This window comes from Geotrypetes seraphini, chromosome 8, assembly GCF_902459505.1.
Source record: "Geotrypetes seraphini chromosome 8, aGeoSer1.1, whole genome shotgun sequence".
Lineage (NCBI taxonomy): Eukaryota > Metazoa > Chordata > Amphibia > Gymnophiona > Dermophiidae > Geotrypetes > Geotrypetes seraphini.
Genome location: NC_047091.1, coordinates 80610362 through 80627983, shown reverse-complemented (window position 1 = coordinate 80627983; position 17622 = coordinate 80610362). Strand labels below are relative to the sequence as shown.

The 17622-nt window shown below is 44.7% G+C and overlaps 1 protein-coding gene across 2 annotated transcripts; it reads left to right on the top strand.

Moving 5' to 3' along the window:
* Positions 1–25: 25 nt before the first annotated feature.
* Positions 26–13790, top strand: TRMT112 (tRNA methyltransferase subunit 11-2). Of its 2 annotated transcripts, XM_033954200.1 has the most exons (4): positions 47–341; positions 668–769; positions 10843–10935; positions 11310–13790. In XM_033954200.1, the coding sequence occupies exons 1-4, from the start codon at positions 168–170 to the stop codon at positions 11409–11411; spliced, it is 471 nt and encodes a 156-aa protein (XP_033810091.1). In that variant the 5' UTR covers positions 47–167; the 3' UTR covers positions 11412–13790. The 2 variants fall into 2 exon arrangements, with proteins under 2 accessions (XP_033810092.1, XP_033810091.1); XM_033954201.1 differs by lacking the exon at positions 10843–10935 and having other exon boundaries at positions 26–341.
* The last annotated feature ends 3832 nt before the right edge of the window (positions 13791–17622 follow it).

Genomic DNA, 17622 nt, shown 5'->3' with positions numbered 1-17622 from the left:
CGCTGAGGGAAGCCGACCTTTGTGTCCTTCAGGCGGCATCAATGCCTAAGGGGGGGTGGGGGGCAGAGAGGAAGAGAGTGCTCGCTTCCTGTACTGCGTCACGCTCTTTTTATTTTTTGCTTTGCGCCTGCGCTCGGGGAGCGGGCTGGACTTTCTCAGCACTGCGCATGCGATTTCTCCCGTTCTCTGGAAGGCAGACGCGAAGGGAACGTCGGGAGAGGGATACACGTGTTCTTGTGTTTGTGGCCCATGTTGGCGGGAGGGACATGAAGCTATTAACCCACAATTTGCTGACTTCGCATGTGAAGGGCGTAGTGCTGGGCTATCCCCTTATTATACAGGTAATAGTGGCTTGTGGTACTGATCCCGTACATGCCTATGACTTCTTGTGGAGCCATTACGCTGATATTGTATCACTAGGAGCATCCCTGTCAGAGGTACATACATTATTTTCCCCCGCAGGGCTATAGCGCTACTGTACCTCTGTTTGGGCCTATGAATCTGATAATATGCACTCCTGCTATTCCCACATCCCATTACAATAGGGTTAACAGGGATACTTACAAACTATTTACCCCGCTATAATACTGATACCACACTTTCTCCTTCCATTCTGCACACATTATAAAGGCAGAGGAGTAACTTAATCCTGTTTTCCTTTCTTCAGGCCAATGAAGTGAAAGTGAGCAACGTAGACTTCAATCAGGCCTTTGTGGCTCGAATGATTCCCAAGTTAGAGTGGAGTGCACTGATAAAGGCAGCTGATAGCGTAAGTATATGAGGAAGGAAAAGGTGGTAAGTAGAAAAAACACATTGGATGGTGAAGTGATTTAGAGTGGTTACTCCAGTTTGCTTGGGGGCAATCTCTCCAAATGGGTTAATTTTGCACATGCACCACAAGAAGAGTCCAACAGGACAAGATTGCACAAACACTGACCAGCAGAGAAAGCAGTGGGAATGGACAATGAGCAATCCACAAGAGCCAAAGGTATGAATCAAAGCCTTGTTTATTTAAATCCAGGATGTACAGTAACATGGACCCCACACTGTGTTTTGGCGAACATACGCACCTGCATCAGGGTCACTGTAAATTGGAATTCACAAAGCAATCTGGGGTTTTTTTTGTTTTGTTTTTTTTACAGTTTGGACGCATGAACCTTGTACTCTTTTGGATTGGATTTATGCATCAACAAAGAAGCCATTTTGCTTTGTGAATTCCAATTTACAGTAACCCCTGATACAGGTGCTTATGTTTGCCGAAACACAGAACTGTGTCGGGTCCATGTTACTGTACGTCTTGGATTAAAATAAACAAGGCTTTGACTCATACCGTTAGCTCTTGTGGATTGCTCATTGTTCATTCCCACTTCATTCTCTGCTGTTAATTTTGCACATACCATATTTATTTTATTACTTATATACCACACTTATATCCTAAGTGGTTTACATTGATCAGGTATTAGAACATAAGCACATAAGAACATAAGCAGTGCCTCCGCTGGGTCAGACCAGACGTCCATCGTGCCCAGCAGTCCGCACATGCGGTGGCCCAACAGGTCCAGGACCTGGACTGTAATCCTCTATCTATACCCCTCTATCCCCTTTTCCAGCAGGAAATTGTCCAATCCTTTCTTGAACCCCAGTACCGTACTCTGCCCTATTACGTCCTCTGGAAGCGCATTCCAGGTGTCCACCATACATTGGGTAAAGAAGAACTTCCTAGCATTCGTTCTGAATCTGTCCCCTTTCAACTTTTCCGAGTGCCCTCTTCTTTTATTATTCGAAAGTTTGAAGAATCTGTCCCTCTCTACTCTCTCTATGCCTTTCATGATCTTGTAAGTCTGTGAGTTTTTCTCCTGTCTGCTCTAGTGGGCTCACAGCCTAGTTATGGCACCTGGCGCAAACTAGGGATTTTACTTGCCCAGGGTCACAAGGATCAACAATGGGATTGAACTGCCAACCTCAGGGTGCTGAGGCAGCAGTTAGGCTAAGCCACTCCTCCCTTCCAGTGAATAGCAATGGACTTCAAATATACTGCGAATGCAGTTGCCTAAAGTTAATAGAATAATTGCTATGGCTCTTTCTTTAGCAGCAGCAGATGAATCCAGAGATGAGTGGGTTATGACCATTCACTAGCAGGTGGAGATAGCTGAGCTCTATCATATATTCTCACAAACTCCTGGTCTTTTTGGCTACTTTGCTTCTGAGTTTCTCTGTTCAGTGAAGCAAGGGGTATAAAGGTTAAGCAGTGCCTACTTTAGGAAGTACATCTGTGGTGCCAGATCCCTTCCCCACCCAATCCTCTCTCCTCACAAAAAAAGGACATACTTTAGCATTTTCTAAATGCTTGTGGCCACAGTTTGGAGAGAGCTGAATTAGCTCTGAGCCACTGCAAATTGCTTCAGGTCTGTCAGCCCTTTACAATGGTGAGTATGGTTTGTTTCTTATTCCTTTCTATCTCAGTTTTTTCCCTTCACAGTGAGTTTTAAAAGCAGTCTGCTCTCTCTGTTCTGTGGTGGAAAATAACTGGTTTCTGAGTGTCATTTCTGTCTGCTGCAGTAGAATTGTATCCAATTTGAAATGGTTATATTGCTGAGGTCAGTTACTGGCTCATCTGATGAGCTGTATTTGTGAATAGGCTGGATCATATTGCTGATATTTGTATGTCGATCCTCATATCAACTTAATGCTATGCTTTATGTAGTGTTATTCTTTACAGCATAGGATCTCCTATTTATATGTCTGTGCTGCAAATTACTGTTTTTCTTGTGGGGACTGCTCAGCCCAAAACCTGTCACCTTTCTCCCAGGCACTCCCCCTGGAGCCCAGATTCTCATTTTTAAAAAGTGCTTAAACATCTATAGCATACTTCCTTTCCTGTTTTTCTTGTGGGGACATGAACAAATTAATTTTTACCCTTTCTTAAACCCTGCCTTCTTACCCTCTCATGCAAGGACTATCCCTAGTAAGCCTACTTTTCTAAGCTACTTCTCTCCCTCACTCTATGACAGTAGTTCCCTGACAATTTTGAGCACACTACCATTGTCTCGCAACCCTGACTAGTCCCGCCAATCTATGCTTAATAAAATCTTCCGTATCCAGGATAAATCTTATTGTATACCACTTCTTCCTCCTCCTAATACTGGTTTTTCCCAGTCTCTCTCTTCACCCAAAGCCATGTAACCCCACCACCACTTCATCCTCCGCTTTGTTCTCAGCCCTAGAGTAACACTCTGCCTCTCATTCAGTCATCCCCACTCTTCCTGTGTGCATCAAGATTGCAGCACAGGTCCCCCAAAGCCTCTTCTACACTCATCCATATTCTCCTACACCTTCTCTTGCTCTCTGCTGGGGACATCAAGCCCAATCCTGGTCCTCTCAATCAACTCTTATCCTAATCATTGATTACATTGTAGTGTAACCCCAATCTTATTTCTTTAACCCTCTTCCCGTCTTCTCTTGCGCCTTGTAGAATGCCCGCTTAGTCTCCAACAAGTTTACCTTCATCCATGACCTCTTTATCTCTTGAACTCTCCACCTACTGGCACTAACCGAGACCTGGGTGCACCCTGAAGACTCTGTTTCAGCCGCCGCCTTGTGTGGTGGAGGCTACCTTTTCTCACATACACCTTGCTTAGTCGGTCATGGAGATGGTGTTGGGCTGTTACCCTTGCCATCTTGTAGGTAACAACCCCTTCTCCCACCTCCAATCTTGCTGCTCTCCCTCCTTTGAAGTCCACTCATCTGTCTCTTTGCTCCTCTGCCTCTCTGGGTAGCAGTCATTTACTGATCCCTGGATAAGTCACTCTCTTCCTTCCTCACTGACTTTGACTCTTGGCTCTCATTCTTTCTCGAACCCTCTCCTTTCATCCTTGATTACTTCAACATCCATGCTGATGACATCTCTGACTCCTACACTTCCGGGTTTCTTTCCCTAACATCCTCGTACAATATCCAGATGTGCTCTACCACCCCTTACACAGCAAGATGGCTACTGCCTTGACCTTGTTTTCTCCTCCAGCTGCTCTACCACCAATTTCTGCACCTTAACTCTTCTCCTCTCTGACAAACATCTGTTAACATTCACAGTTCATCATCTCTTCCCCCCCCCTCCGACCCGGCCAATCACTACCAATACATTTAGAAACCTTCAAGCTATTGCCACTGGTGTTCACTCCACCACTGTATCACCCCTCCCTTCAATTACTGTGTCATTCATGTCTGTCAATGAAGCCATCTTCTCCTATAACACCATTTTCTCCTCTGCTCTAGATACCCTCGCTCCTCCCATCTCACGTCCTATAAGGTGCGCCAAACCCCAGCCCTGGCTGACTTTCAACATCTGCTACCTGCGCTTTTGTGTCCAATCTGCTGAACGTCATTGGCTTAAATCCCACACACATGCTGACTTCATACACTTCAAATTCCTGCTGACATCCTTCCAGTCTGCCCTCTCACTTGCCAAACAAGAATACTATTCACATTTAACTAAACCTCTTAGCTCTAACCGTCACCATCTCTTTGCTACACTAAACTCTCTACTCAAAGTACCTTTACCTTCAATCCCCCCCTTCACTTTCCACCCAGACTATGGCCGAGTTCTTCTATGACAAGGTTCAGAAAATTCACCTTGAGTTCTCAATCATGTCACCTCCCCCCTACCCTTCCTTCCATCTGTCCCCTCTGCCAGCCTTCCCTCAACCCCTGCCACCTTTTCTGAAATCACTGAAGAGGAAACTGCATTTCTTCTCCAAACTCACTACTTGCTCCTCTGATCTGATTTCTACCAACCTGCTCAGCGCTATCTCTCCCACTATCTGTCACATTCTAAACCTATCATTCTCCACTGCAACTGTTCCCGATGTCTTCGAACATGCTGTAGTTATACCTCTCCTCAACCCCCCACCCACTAGATCCCATGTGCCCCTCTAGTTATCACCCCATCTTCCTCCTCCCCTTCTTATCCAAGCTACTTGAATATGGTGTTCACCACTGCTGCCTGGACTTCCTTTCATCTCAAGCTATTCTTGACCCACTTAATTCAGGGTTTTGCCCACTGCATTCCACAGAAACTGCCCTTGCTAAAGTCTCCAATGACCTGTTCCTGGCCAAATCCAAAGGCTTCTACTTGATCCTCATCCTTTTCAGCCTATCTGCTGCCTTTGATATGGTTGATCACCACCTACTCCTTGATACTCTGTCCTCGCTGGGATTCTAGGGTTCTGTTCTCACCTGGTTTTCTTCCTATCTCTCCCACCGCACTTTCAGCGTATGCTATGGTGGATCCTTTTCCTCTGCTATTCCACTAGTGTACCCCAAGGCTCTGCCTGGGACCTCTCCTTTTCTTCCTCTATATCTGTTTCCTTGGTGCACTGATCTCCCATGATTTTCAGTATCACATCTATGCTGATGACTCCCAGATCTACCTCTCCACACCAGACATCTCTACAAGAACCCAGGCCCGTGTCTGTCTGCCTGTCTGAAATTGTTGCCTGGATGTCTCACCATCACCAAAAGCAGAATATGACTAAGACTGAGCTTCTAATCTTTCCAATAAAACCCACTTCCCCTCTCCCCCATTCTCTTTATCTGTGGACAGCACTCTCATCCTTCCTGTCTTATCTCCTCGCAACCTTGAGGTCATCTTTGACTGCTCAGACCCAACAAACTCCTAAAGCCTGTCGCTGCTTCCTCTATAATATTACTGAAATCTGAACTCTCCTCTCTGAGCACACTACCAAAACCCTTATCCACACACTCATCACCTCTTGCTTAGATTACTGCAACTTGCTTCTCTCAGGTCTTCCGTTCAACCATCTCTCTCTTCTTCAGTCTGTCCAAAATTCTGCTATATGACTTATATTCTGCAAGAGCCGCCATACTCACAATACTCACAATATCTATCTATATCTATTACTCCTGTCCTCAAATCACTTCATTTGCTCCCCCATCCATTCCCGAATACAGTTCAAACTCCTTTTACTGACCTTACAAATTCATTCACTCGGCAGCCCTTCAATCTCTCTCCTCACTTATCTTCCCCTATGCTCCTTCACGAAAACTCCTTCTATCCATGCCCTTCTTCCCCACTGCCAACTCCAGACTCCGTCCCTTCTATCTTGCTGTGCCGTATGCCTGGAACAGACTGCCTGAGTCATAATAACATCAAGCTCCATCTCTAGCAGTATTCAAATCTAAGTAAAAGCTCACTTTTTCGAGGTTGCGTTTAACTCCTAACTCCCACTTACCATAAGATACCTATGCCCATCTTACCATTCTTTCTGTGAGAATCTCCTCATTCCCTATATATCCTGTCTGTCTAAATTAGATTGTAAGCTCTTCTGATCAGAGACCGTCTATTGCATGTTAAATGGTAGAGCACATCTGGATATTGTACGAGGATGTTAGGGAAAGAAACCCGGAAGTGTAGGAGTCAGAGATGTCATCAGCATGGATGTTGAAGTAATCAAGGATGAAAGGAGAGGGTTCGAGAAAGAAGGAGAGCCAAGAGTCAAAGTCAGTGAGGAAGGAAGAGAATGTACAGCACTTCGTGCACCAGGGGTGTCCAACCTGCGGCCCCATGAAGTATTTTGTGTGGCCCCGGTCGAGGACGATTCAGTATTTTCCTCTGCTGCCCCCGGGTGTTTACCATCTTGCCGGCTCCCTCCTCTGTCTTGCTGCAGCGTTTGCGTGTTTGTGCGGCCCCAGAAACATTTTTTTCAGCCAATGCGGCCCAGGGAATCCAAAAGTTTGGACACCTCTGGCGTACACCTTTCAACGCTTTAGAAATGATAAATACTAGTAGTAGTAGACTTGGCCTGGGACCTTGGCTACAGGAGCTAGCTCTATGGGTACTTTTAGTGCCTCCAATAATGAGCAAATGTCTTCACTTTGTCCACGTATGGTTAACGATGATGGTTTCAGCACCCTCAATCATTGTGAACTGTTGGCTGCTATCAATGTTCCCTCTAATTTTTCCTGGCATATGAGCAACTTTCTCACAAAACGTTTTTCTTGGGCACAACAGTTAGGCATAGCCTATTTTCACAATTAAAAAAAAATAAATCATGCATGTAGTTGCTATGCATGTGTGCTTCCTTTTTAACACATGTGCATGTATTCATGTGCATGGCTTAGAGGAAATACTGGCTCTGACCTCTGCTGTATTTCATACAAGAATCCTTTGTATGTTTCTTGCTTTTATGTGGGTGTCTACTGCCTGATTTTTAGCTGTGGGTTAGACTTTCAGGGCCAGTTTGCATGTCCAGGCCTTTAGATAACCAGCCTCTGGCTTCCTCCTGCCATGTTGGTAGTTGTAATGCTCACAGGTAGTGTCCAGTGGGCAGTATTCTTATACATTCATCTAGGTCTTGTGCCACTTTCCTCAGTGTACAGCTTTTACCAGGTTGAATTCAGGGGATCAGCTGACTTCTCAAAATATCCCAGCTTCTAGATGAACTGACTGTGTCACCAAAGTATTTTTCTTAAACCACATTATAAAGATGCATTCAGACTCTAGAATTCAGTACATAAGTTCCTTTTTGCCTCGGTTCTGCAGTTTGTCCAGCTGCCTGCATTGGTTTGCAGGTGCAGCTCATGGCTGCTCAGCCCTGTCATTGTCTTCCTCTCGGGGGCATAATGTTGCTCTATGGCTTCTGCCCAAGTTGCTTGCACCCAGTCTCTCCATTTCTCTTGGGTAGCTCCATTATTGGAGGTAGAGTGAACTTTCCTCTGGGGCTTGGTTATAGCTTCAACTATGGAATTTGGGCACTCCTTCTTTAAGCCTCAGACATCTAAGAGTCTGGCACTTTCCCCCATCTCTGAATCTTGAATATAAGTTAATCTTTGGGTATGGAGCACTATCTGTGACTCTCAAGCTTCATTCCTTCTCTGAGTGTAGAGCGCACTGGCATCCTTAGAGTGGAGCATTTTTCTGTTTTGGGCTATAGAGTGGGTGCACTGGCCTCTCGAGTACTTGAGCATGTTGTCATCTCTGAATCTAGGGCATAGCTCCGTCTCTGGAGGTGGAGCGAGTGTGTTAACTATTTCTGACCTTAGAGCATGACTCCATCTCTGGATGAAGGGCGAGTGCACTACCATGTTTGGCCTTAAAGCATTGCTTCATCTCTGGTTGTAGAGCGAGCATGCTGACAACTCTAGCCCTTGAACATGGCTCCATTTCTGAATGTGGGACGTGTACTGACATCTCTGGCTTTGAACATCTCTGTACATGGAGTGTGGCTCTGCCTGACCATATTGCAGGCCTCCATCTTTGAATGTAGAACTCAGTTTCTTCTGGTTGTGCCACTGAGTTATGCATTCTAACAGTCTAGCTTCAGCCCATTGCTGGCTATGGAGCGTGGGTGCACGCAGCAGTACGGCTTCACACCATCTTTGGATGCAGAACGTGGCATCACCTGTCCATTCAGTATGGCTCTGTCTCTAAATGTAGAGCACAGCTCTACATCTGGCTCTGGCTCTGTCTCTAGATGTAGAGTGCGTCTTTGCCTGGCTGTTCAGTATAGCTCTAGATATAGAGCATGACTCTACCTAGCTGTTCTGCATAGATTCACCTCTGGATGTAGGAAATGGCTCCAGGCTGTTCAGCATGAATCTTTCTGTAGTGGTGGAACATGGCTCTACTTGGCTGTTCAACATGGTTCCTCCTGCTTGTTTGGCATTGTTCCATCTCCTGGATGTAGAGCATGGATCCAGCTGTCTGTTTGGGCATGGCTCCAGCTCCTGGATGTAGAGTGTGGCTCCATCTGCGTGTTTGGGCGCGGCTCCAGCTCTTGGATGTAGAGCACGGCTCCAGCTGCCTGTTTGGGATTCATTTGGCGGTAGCTCTATTGCTGCTTGCTATATGTCAAGTGTGACTCCATCGTAGAGCACAGCTCGGTCACTGGCTGTCAAATACAGCCTGTTTCAGACTGCTGTACACAGTTACATTTCCGGGGTCAAGCACAACCCCTTTTCTGGCTGATGGGCACAGCCCCATCTCTCGGGTGCACGTTCTTCGCTGGCTGCCATGCAAGACACCTTCTGTGGCTATTGAGTGCGTATCCTTGGAACAACTCCCTAGGGGGTCGTGCATATCTTCTTCCTGGATATCCGCCTAAGCTTTGGACACTTCTCGTCTTTTGTATCACAGCATGCGCTCCCTTGTCTCCTCTGGTGGCTCAGGTTCAGTTTGTTTGACACTGAACTTTGGCAGGCTTGTCCTAGCGATTTAGTTCTTTGCATTGAGTATTTGTATTTATTTATATCCTGCCTTTCCCAAGGCGGGTCACAATAAAGTACATACACAAACAGAATCACATACAGTACAACAAATCGAACATCAATAAAACATAATAGTAATAATGTAAAGCCTCCTAAAATTACAAAGAGGCTACCAGTGCCTTGCATCAAAAAACTATAAATCAAGTCCCATGTTTCATCTTACAGAAGAGGTGTTTCTTCAACATTTTCTTAAAACTACTCAAACTTGATTGCTGTCGTAAATATCCTGGAAGCTTATTCCACTCCCGGGTAGAACAGGTCTTGCTCTTTGGAGGCCTGGTACACAGTTTCTGGTCATTTTTTCGGTGGGGCAGATAGTACATCCGGGATAGAGATCCTTCAGTTGGGCAGTCCCTGCATTGTTAGAGATGACAGTTCTACTTTAGTCCATCCTTCAATACCTTGGGAGATGACGGACTGCTCGTCTTGGTGTCTCCTTTCTATGTTTGTTCACTGCCCCGCCCTACTGAGGACTGCTTTGCTACATCCCACTCGTCCCTGGATTAATCTGCTGACAATGAGAGAAAATTTGTCTTGCCTGATAATTTTCTTTCCTTTAGTCACAGCAGATGAATCCAGAGTCCCACCCTTTTCTGTTTTTTTATTCCTTGGGCTCTCCTTTTGCTCCATCAGGGGTGGATCTGCAGGTTGACGACTGGACTGGATGTTGACTAGCAGAGCTGTGGGGAGGGAGTTCTTGGTTTTCATATTTGTCCTGCTGCTTTGTTATGAGGAATACTGGCTACCAGGAGGCTTACCATACTATATATGACAGACTCAGCTTTTGTATTCTCTCTCTGACTACTGGTGGATGGCCATAACCCACTCATTTCTGGATTCATCTGCTGTGACTAAAGAAAAGAAAATGATCAGGTAAGACATAAATTTTCCCTTAGCCCTTTCACAAAGCTTAATCCCTTAACAAGGTTGGCTCAAGATATTAAGTGACCTAGGTGAACCTTTACTCTTGCTTCCCCGACACCCCATAACCAGCATCTGATTGCTCCCTCTGAACTCATAGTCTAACATCCTGTGTACCATCTATGTGGCGGTCCAGCATCTTCCCTGTCTCTTGCTACTGTGTCAGTGCTGCAGTGGGCAGAACAATGAGAATGAGCAGGCAAGCTGGCAGTTAAACAAGAAAGTGTGCCCTACTGAATGCTGCTATGTTCATGCCCACTTAATAGTAGGATGCTTTTGTCAAAAGGAGTGAGGGCATGGCAGGCCTTCAGCACACATATATTCTGAGCCCTGTGCTTTCCTATTTAGTTACCGGCTTTCCTGCTTGTCCCTGCTGTTTTACCAGTGATTGATTTGGAGAGGGAATGTAATACTTGTCTGGGCTGCTATTTATCTTGCCCCCCCCCCCCCCCAAGCAGCTATATAGTTTGCCTAACGGAAGCACTGCCCTGACCTTTTCCTTGTCATCAGTTACCATATGATCATACTGATATACAGGTGGGAAAAGAGCGCAACTGCAGCTGCTTTCCTCATATACAATGGAGACAGTCTGCAGTCAGTTCACAGCCTGAACTCATTGCCCTTTTTTTTCCTTTTTAGTTAGGGCACTTGTCAGATCTCCCACAAGAGCTGATCAGTGATTATGAGAGTAATGAGGATTTCCTACGCAAAGTTCATCATGTAATGCTGGAGGTAAGGAGCTGCTCAGCCTTCAGTCACTGATGCATAGCAGAGTTTACCCATTTCATCTGGGGTGAGCCTGAGATTTACGTGGTGTGTGTAACACATTCTCCTGGGATTTTTAGCACTCTTCGAGCATAAAGGCTCTTTAGTAATGGAAAAAACATCTTTCTTGGTTGCAGCTCTTTTCCTTACTCTCTGACCTGTGAATAGAAAACAGATCACTGCCTTGTTCATGACATGATAACCCAACAGTGACATCTAAAATTGATTTTTTTTTCTGTAAGTTCAGTAATATTTGGTGCAAATTCAACCTCCAAATAGAAAAAGACTATTTTGCAATTTGTCAGTATGTGTTTTCTTCCTCTCCATTTCTGCTGTTACAGGTGGAGGTGATGGAGGGAACCTTGAAGTGCCCAGAGTCTGGAAGAGAATTTCCCATCATTAGAGGTATCCCCAACATGCTGCTGAATGAGGAGGAGACATAAGATGATGGGCTACGCTTAGCCACACTCCCACAGTGTAGCAGAACACCAAGCCTTTGTGCATAATGTTTGACTGTATTTTTATGCAGTGGTACTCTTGATTTAGAATATGAAAGCCTCAAGAGTTCGTCCCTGAAGCCCATCCTAAAAAAGAGCAGCTTGAGTTATTATATTAGATACAAGTGTTAAATCTGTGTTCAATTTATAGTAAAAACAAACACAAAAAACCCCAAAGTGCAGTGCAAGGAGCTTCCATTTCCAAGGGTCTCGGAGTAGTATTGGCGAGCAGCCTCTAAAGCACCTTTACAACATGTTCAGAAGCTAGGTGCAATATTTTGACTGATCTATTTGAGAGGGCTGATAGTAGTAGCAGTCTAATTCCATTTCTCCCTCACCACAAAAAAATCTCTGGTTATGTCTGTCATTTACAAATTAATGTGAATAAAATCTTGAAATGAGCAAATACTTTAAAAAATGCAACTTGATATTTTAAAGGCAGTTGCTATTAAAGATTATATACTATTGCTCTGCAGGAAAGAACAGCTGTCTACTGCCCCACAGCATGGAGACCTGCAGTAAAGGCTGTAGAACAGAACATGCACAATTCCAGTGCTCCCTTATTGCAAATCATGGTCCACTCTTCGCACCAGTGGGCTGCTGTTTCAGTGTGTATGGAAGCATTGCTCCCTACAAGAGAGGTACTGGCCCTCCTGTAAATGTCTGAAGCAGCTTCTGTATTTCCACATTCTGATTACAGGCAGTCCCAGGATTAAGAACGGGTTACATTTTTTAAACCTCCTTGAGGCCCCTCTTGCATCCATTTCCTCTATCCCACTGTTCCCTCTCCTCCACCACATCCAGCATTACTCTCTCTCTCATCTCTCTCGTCCCTAAGCATCTCTACCTCTCTCTCTCTACCTCCCTATGCCCAATAATTTTCTTTCTTCATCTTCCTTTCACTAATTCTCCCTTTCTATTCCTTCCCCCACCTGAGTATCTCTTTCCCTTACTCCCTCCATGCTTCCATACTATGGCTTGTGCTCCCCTCCCGCCCTCCATTCTGTGTCCCAAGTTCCTATCCCCTCCCTTTGTCCGAAGTTTGTGCTCCCTCCCATTCTGTTCCCCAAGTACGTACCTCCCTTTGGTGGGTGTTTAACATCTGACCGGCTCCTTCCAGCCGCAGCCATTTCTCTGCACAAAGCCACGGGCAGCGGCTCCTAGGCGCATCCCGTGGCTGAGCTGGAAGCCTTCCCTTTGACGTCTGAGGGACGTCATAGGAGGCGCCTGCGGCTTTGTGTAGAGAAACAACTGCGGCTGGAAGGAGGAGGAAGCTGGCCAGAAGGTAAACACCCGCTGGAGGGAGGCATGTACTTGGGGCACAGATTGGAGAGAGAGGGGTGCATTGGAACTCAGGAGGGAGAAAAGTGTGTTGGGACATTGAAAGTAGAGCAGGACCCCCGTTTGTAAGTACAAGTCCGACGTAAGTTGGATGTTCGTAAAACAATAAATGGGATAGGAAAAGGTACTGAGCAGATTCAACAGCCTACAGTGTGCAGTGAGTCAGCTGTGATTTCTTACAGCATAAAATATGTTTCCCAAGTGCTTCGGGGGCAAGACATTTGGTTTACCAAGTCCTGCCTAGGTGAGAACATGAAGGTAAAAAAATAAAAACATCCCATCTCAAGAAGTTAAAGAAGGGGCTACACAACCAAACTAAAGAAAGAACTATCACAGAAACAGGATGTATGTATGAGCTTGAAGAAATTTTCAATCATTTTAATTTTTGATAGCTGTGTGTATGTATATATATTTTACATATACACAATATATATATATATATATTATTTACACATAGGTACATTAATACAAAATTTCTGGTGTTTTTTATTTTTCAGTTGATTATAAAGTTTAGAAAATGGAGAGGCTAGTGTTTATAGATAGGGAATACGAGTGTGGTTTGAAAAGTTTGGTATAAAAAAAAAGGCAAGTTAAACAACGTAGTCTCCATCAAGGGCTATGCACGTATTCCAGAAAGTCCAGGTTTTTCATCCCTTTGGAAAAATAGGTCTTGTTAAACTCTGCAGAATGCTCATCAATGACTTAATGGACTGCGACACTTCTCATGGAAATTTACCAAACTTTTCAAACCACCTTTATGTGCTGCAACAATTTAGAAATAAAACCAAAGGAGTTTTGCCTCGGTTGTGAACATCTTTATACACCACACAGGCAGTGACTCTGGTGAAAGCCACCCTTACTACTTACATGTTCCATTAATATTTTTGTTTTAAAACTATCTGGACAATATGGCCTGCTGAATAATGTTTTTGTTTTTATAGTGCAAAAACAAATGAAAAATAAATCTCTTGGTTTGAAAATAAAGGTGGTAAGTTATTGCTTTGTACGCAGTGAAGGCTAATTCTGGACTACAAAAATAGCAAGTAGGTGGGGAGGCTGAAGCTCAGCTTGGGGGAGTGGGAAGGTACCAGCCAGACCTGATTGGCAGAACATTCTTTTGTATAACTTGGTAAGTACAGGTATAGTCCTCTTAATTATTTCCCTAGGGCTTTACACTGTAGTGGCCATTGATTAGTGCCTCAGATTCTCCACAGTCCCTGCATAACCATAACTAGATCTTAGACTATGTAGCATTAGAAATGCTGGAGAACATGGTAAAGTGTAGCCTTGCACCCCCATCGATATGTTCCTTGTTGCTTTGAATAAGGTTAGGTGCTCGTTGCAGGTTGGGTCAACATTCCACTCAAAAGGTCCCTTGGGTGCTGAATTCCAGTTAACCTAGTGCCTGAAGATTACTGGAACTATAGTAAAGGAACAGGGAGTCCTGACACTGTCAAGTGAGCAGCCTTCAATCTTAACTTAGTGGAAACAAAACTATATGTGAGCTGACTGAAAACAAAGTACAGTAGTAGATTAGACAGGTAAACTGCTACCCTACAGCTTCTTTATCTGTAATATTGCATCCTGCTTTTTCCCAACATTCCATAGTTTGTTTAGCATTTTCTTCCCTGTGCAATCCCAAACCTAAGTTTCATTGCTTTAAATAATCCGCACTCCCCCAACAATATACCTTGAGCTGTATCGTCTAAAAATTATCTCCTACCCAAAATTAAACTCAACACTGCATACTAAAATAAAAGCCCATTTTAAACCTTTGTGTATAAAAACATTGAAACCCTCTGTTCGCAGATGGGTGACAATGTAGCATCTGCTATCCCAAAGCTGGGGAGAGGAACAAGGGAGCCCCTTTGCACACTGCTTTGGGATTAGGTAGCATTCAGTAGTCACTGCTATAGATCCCTGTACTTCAGAAATGACACTATACGCTGGGCACTACATGATTTTTGCAGCATGTATGCAAGAAGTGGGAGGTGTACATTCATTAGCTCAATTGCGACGTTGCAGTGAGAATTGGGTTGGAGGGGGGAGGACTAAGCACTAGGGGAGTAATTCAGTACAGGCCACTTAAAGTTAGGTGTTACAATGCTGCATGCTAAGCCCAAGAATCTGTATTGGGTAATTCTGTGCCAACATTTAGACACAGCCATTTACACAATGTCATTGGCTGGTGTAAGTAGTTCTATAATGGCAATTATGCATATAATTGCTATTATTGAATAGTAACATAACTCCACATTTATGTACTTTACATGCAACCATTTACACTCAAAGGCTGGTGTAAATGCTCACGCCTTAATGCTGTAAGTTACTTGTGTAAAAGACAATATTGTATAACTTTTAACATGTAAGTGTTTGACATGCCTGAGACCCGCCCATGCACCCTTTGCATTTACACACTATAAGGTGTGAGCACAGAGTTTGTAGAATAGCAACTAGCAATAGGTCTGATAGCCCCAGATCTACTCAAAAATTTAAATTGTCTTTTCCAACATCGAAAGGCATTATCTACATTGGCAAATTAGGGAAATCTCTACTTTTCAAAATTACTGAGTTGTGGAATAATTTTCCCTGTTCAACTGCATGATCTTGGCTCTTTCCAACTAATTCAAAAACATCTGAAAACCTGGCTATTTTCAAAGTTGTAAATTCCACTCCTCGCCTAATTCATATTGTATTCTCTTTTCTAATTCTTTGTAAACTGCGTTGAGCTCTATTATAGAGAAGATGCGGTATACAGTGGAATCTTGGTTTACGAGCATAATCCGTTCCAGGAGCATGCTCGTAATCCAAAGTGCTCATATTTCAAAACAACTTTTCCCATAGCAAGTAATGGAAACTCTGACAATTCGTTTCACATCCCCAAAACAGGCCTATGTTGCAAATAAAAGCTCACCCTCCCCTGGAAACTTTCAGTATCTACTGCAGTACTCCCCACTCCAATATCTCGGATTTATGCATCTAATCCACCCGTACCAGAGAACACAGCACCAGCCGCTGGCCACCAAACAGCTTTCCTCCTCCCTCAGTGCATTATTGCTCAAGAAAGCCTTCATCTACCTCCAGCCTGCCTCTTTCCTTCCTATCTCTAAGCACAAACCAGCCCCTCACTGCCAACCCACCTCCCTGGCTCTTGTACCAAGCTTAACCCACAACTCTGGAAAGAATGTCAGCCGCACACTTACCCCTGGTAGCTGCCTGTGCTTGTGCGGTAGGCGGATGGTTTCTTCCCTCCACATTTAAGCACTCTCATCAGGCTACCTTTACTGTGCTGCCAACATTCAAACCTAGCAGGCAAAATTACCGGGGTGATGTCAAGAAAAGCGCTCCAATCTGGCAGCTGGGGAAGCTCCTGTGGTTCTCTCCAACATCCGACTAACGCGTTGGGCGGAGAAGCCAGCCCGACTCATCGAGCCACATCCGTGACATGGGCCAATGGGAGAGAGGCCAGAAGTGAGTTGGTTGTAAACAGTTGCAGTGTGGTGGGAGGGGAGCTCGGAATCGCAGCTGGCATGCTGCAACTGTTGTAACTTCACTGGAAATGTCCAGTTAGCTCTTTTGTAATTCGCCTTGAACTGCAAGGTATAGGCGGAATAGAAGTCCCTAATGTAATGTAAGGTAATGTAACTGAGGCCGATAGCATAGAGGTGCCCTTTACTTCCCCGGCCTCACCCTACAGCCCTTAAACATTCACAACCCGACCCTGCAGGAGTACTTCCTGTTCTGGATGCGTACTGCTCTCTGCCGCTAGCCTCCTGCTCCTCTCATCTGGTGCCGGTGTCCGCAGGAGGTAAGGGTTTGGAGGTGGGCCGTGGGGGAAGAGAAGCCAGTTCTTGGTGTGGACTCACTCGCTAATCGAGTCAATGCTCATTTTGTGAGTTAAAGTTTGCTTGAGTGTTTTGCTTGTCTTGCAAAACACTCGCAAACCGAGGTTTGACTGTATAAGCCTAAGGTTTAGTTTAGTTTAGGTCTGTCTTATTCTAAATCAGCATATGATTTCTTATAGATGGGTTATGTACCCCAAATCAGCTCTACGTCCTTGTCTTACAAGGGAGTTGAGGTGTCTTCCTCTGTTCTGCACTAGATTTGTTATTTTCAGGTATTAAACCAATCTTTTTTGAGGTTTCACTGTGCTAACAGATTCCCAATAGTCAGATGTTGGGGTCTGAAGCCAGGAGGACCACACTTTTAAAAGAATCAGAGAGGTTTGGTGGAGGTCAGCTGTGTCTGTCCCCCCCCCCCCCCATGAAGAATTGTGAGGGTTCAAGTGTTTCAGGTTTTAGAACTTGAATAAAAGGCAGCCCAAAGAGACAAGCTACTGGAGCCACCCTTGCTTGTCTGAGGCAGAAATTCCTTCTCCATGTCTACCTGAAGTATGAAGCTGATGCAGGCACAGCACATGGCAGTTCTGTGAGTTCAGCTCATTACTGTCTATGGGAAAATCGGGGTGGGTTAGAAATTGGCAATTTTCAGTGTTTTTGAACTTTTTAGTTTTTGCTCCCACGCCATTTTTTGAACACCGAAACACATCTTGGATTTTCTGATTTTATTTTAAAAGCCTTTATCTTCCTCCAAAACACCAATTTTGGTTTAAATCAAGTATAATGGACTTTTCAGGTGGTTTTATCCCTATATCATGTCAAGTTTGTGCTGAATGGGCATCTGAGGAGTGTCTGTGTACCAGGCGAGGGGGAAGTCGCAGGCGGGTCATGAGTCGCAGAAAGCATAAGAGCTGGGTCTCAAAACACAGTTAAGAGCTCCTAAACTGTGACTACATGTCGCTGGCGAAGCATGGCTA

Bases quoted from the DNA above. Each gene is read 5' to 3' on its own strand.
- TRMT112 (XM_033954201.1), top strand. From the start codon at position 42: ATGCCTAAGGGGGGGTGGGGGGCAGAGAGGAAGAGAGTGCTCGCTTCC. The intron at 342-667 runs GTAATAGTGGCT...TCCTTTCTTCAG, and splicing joins GCTATCCCCTTATTATACAG to GCCAATGAAGTGAAAGTGAG. The intron at 770-11,309 runs GTAAGTATATGA...CTGCTGTTACAG, and splicing joins TGATAAAGGCAGCTGATAGC to GTGGAGGTGATGGAGGGAAC.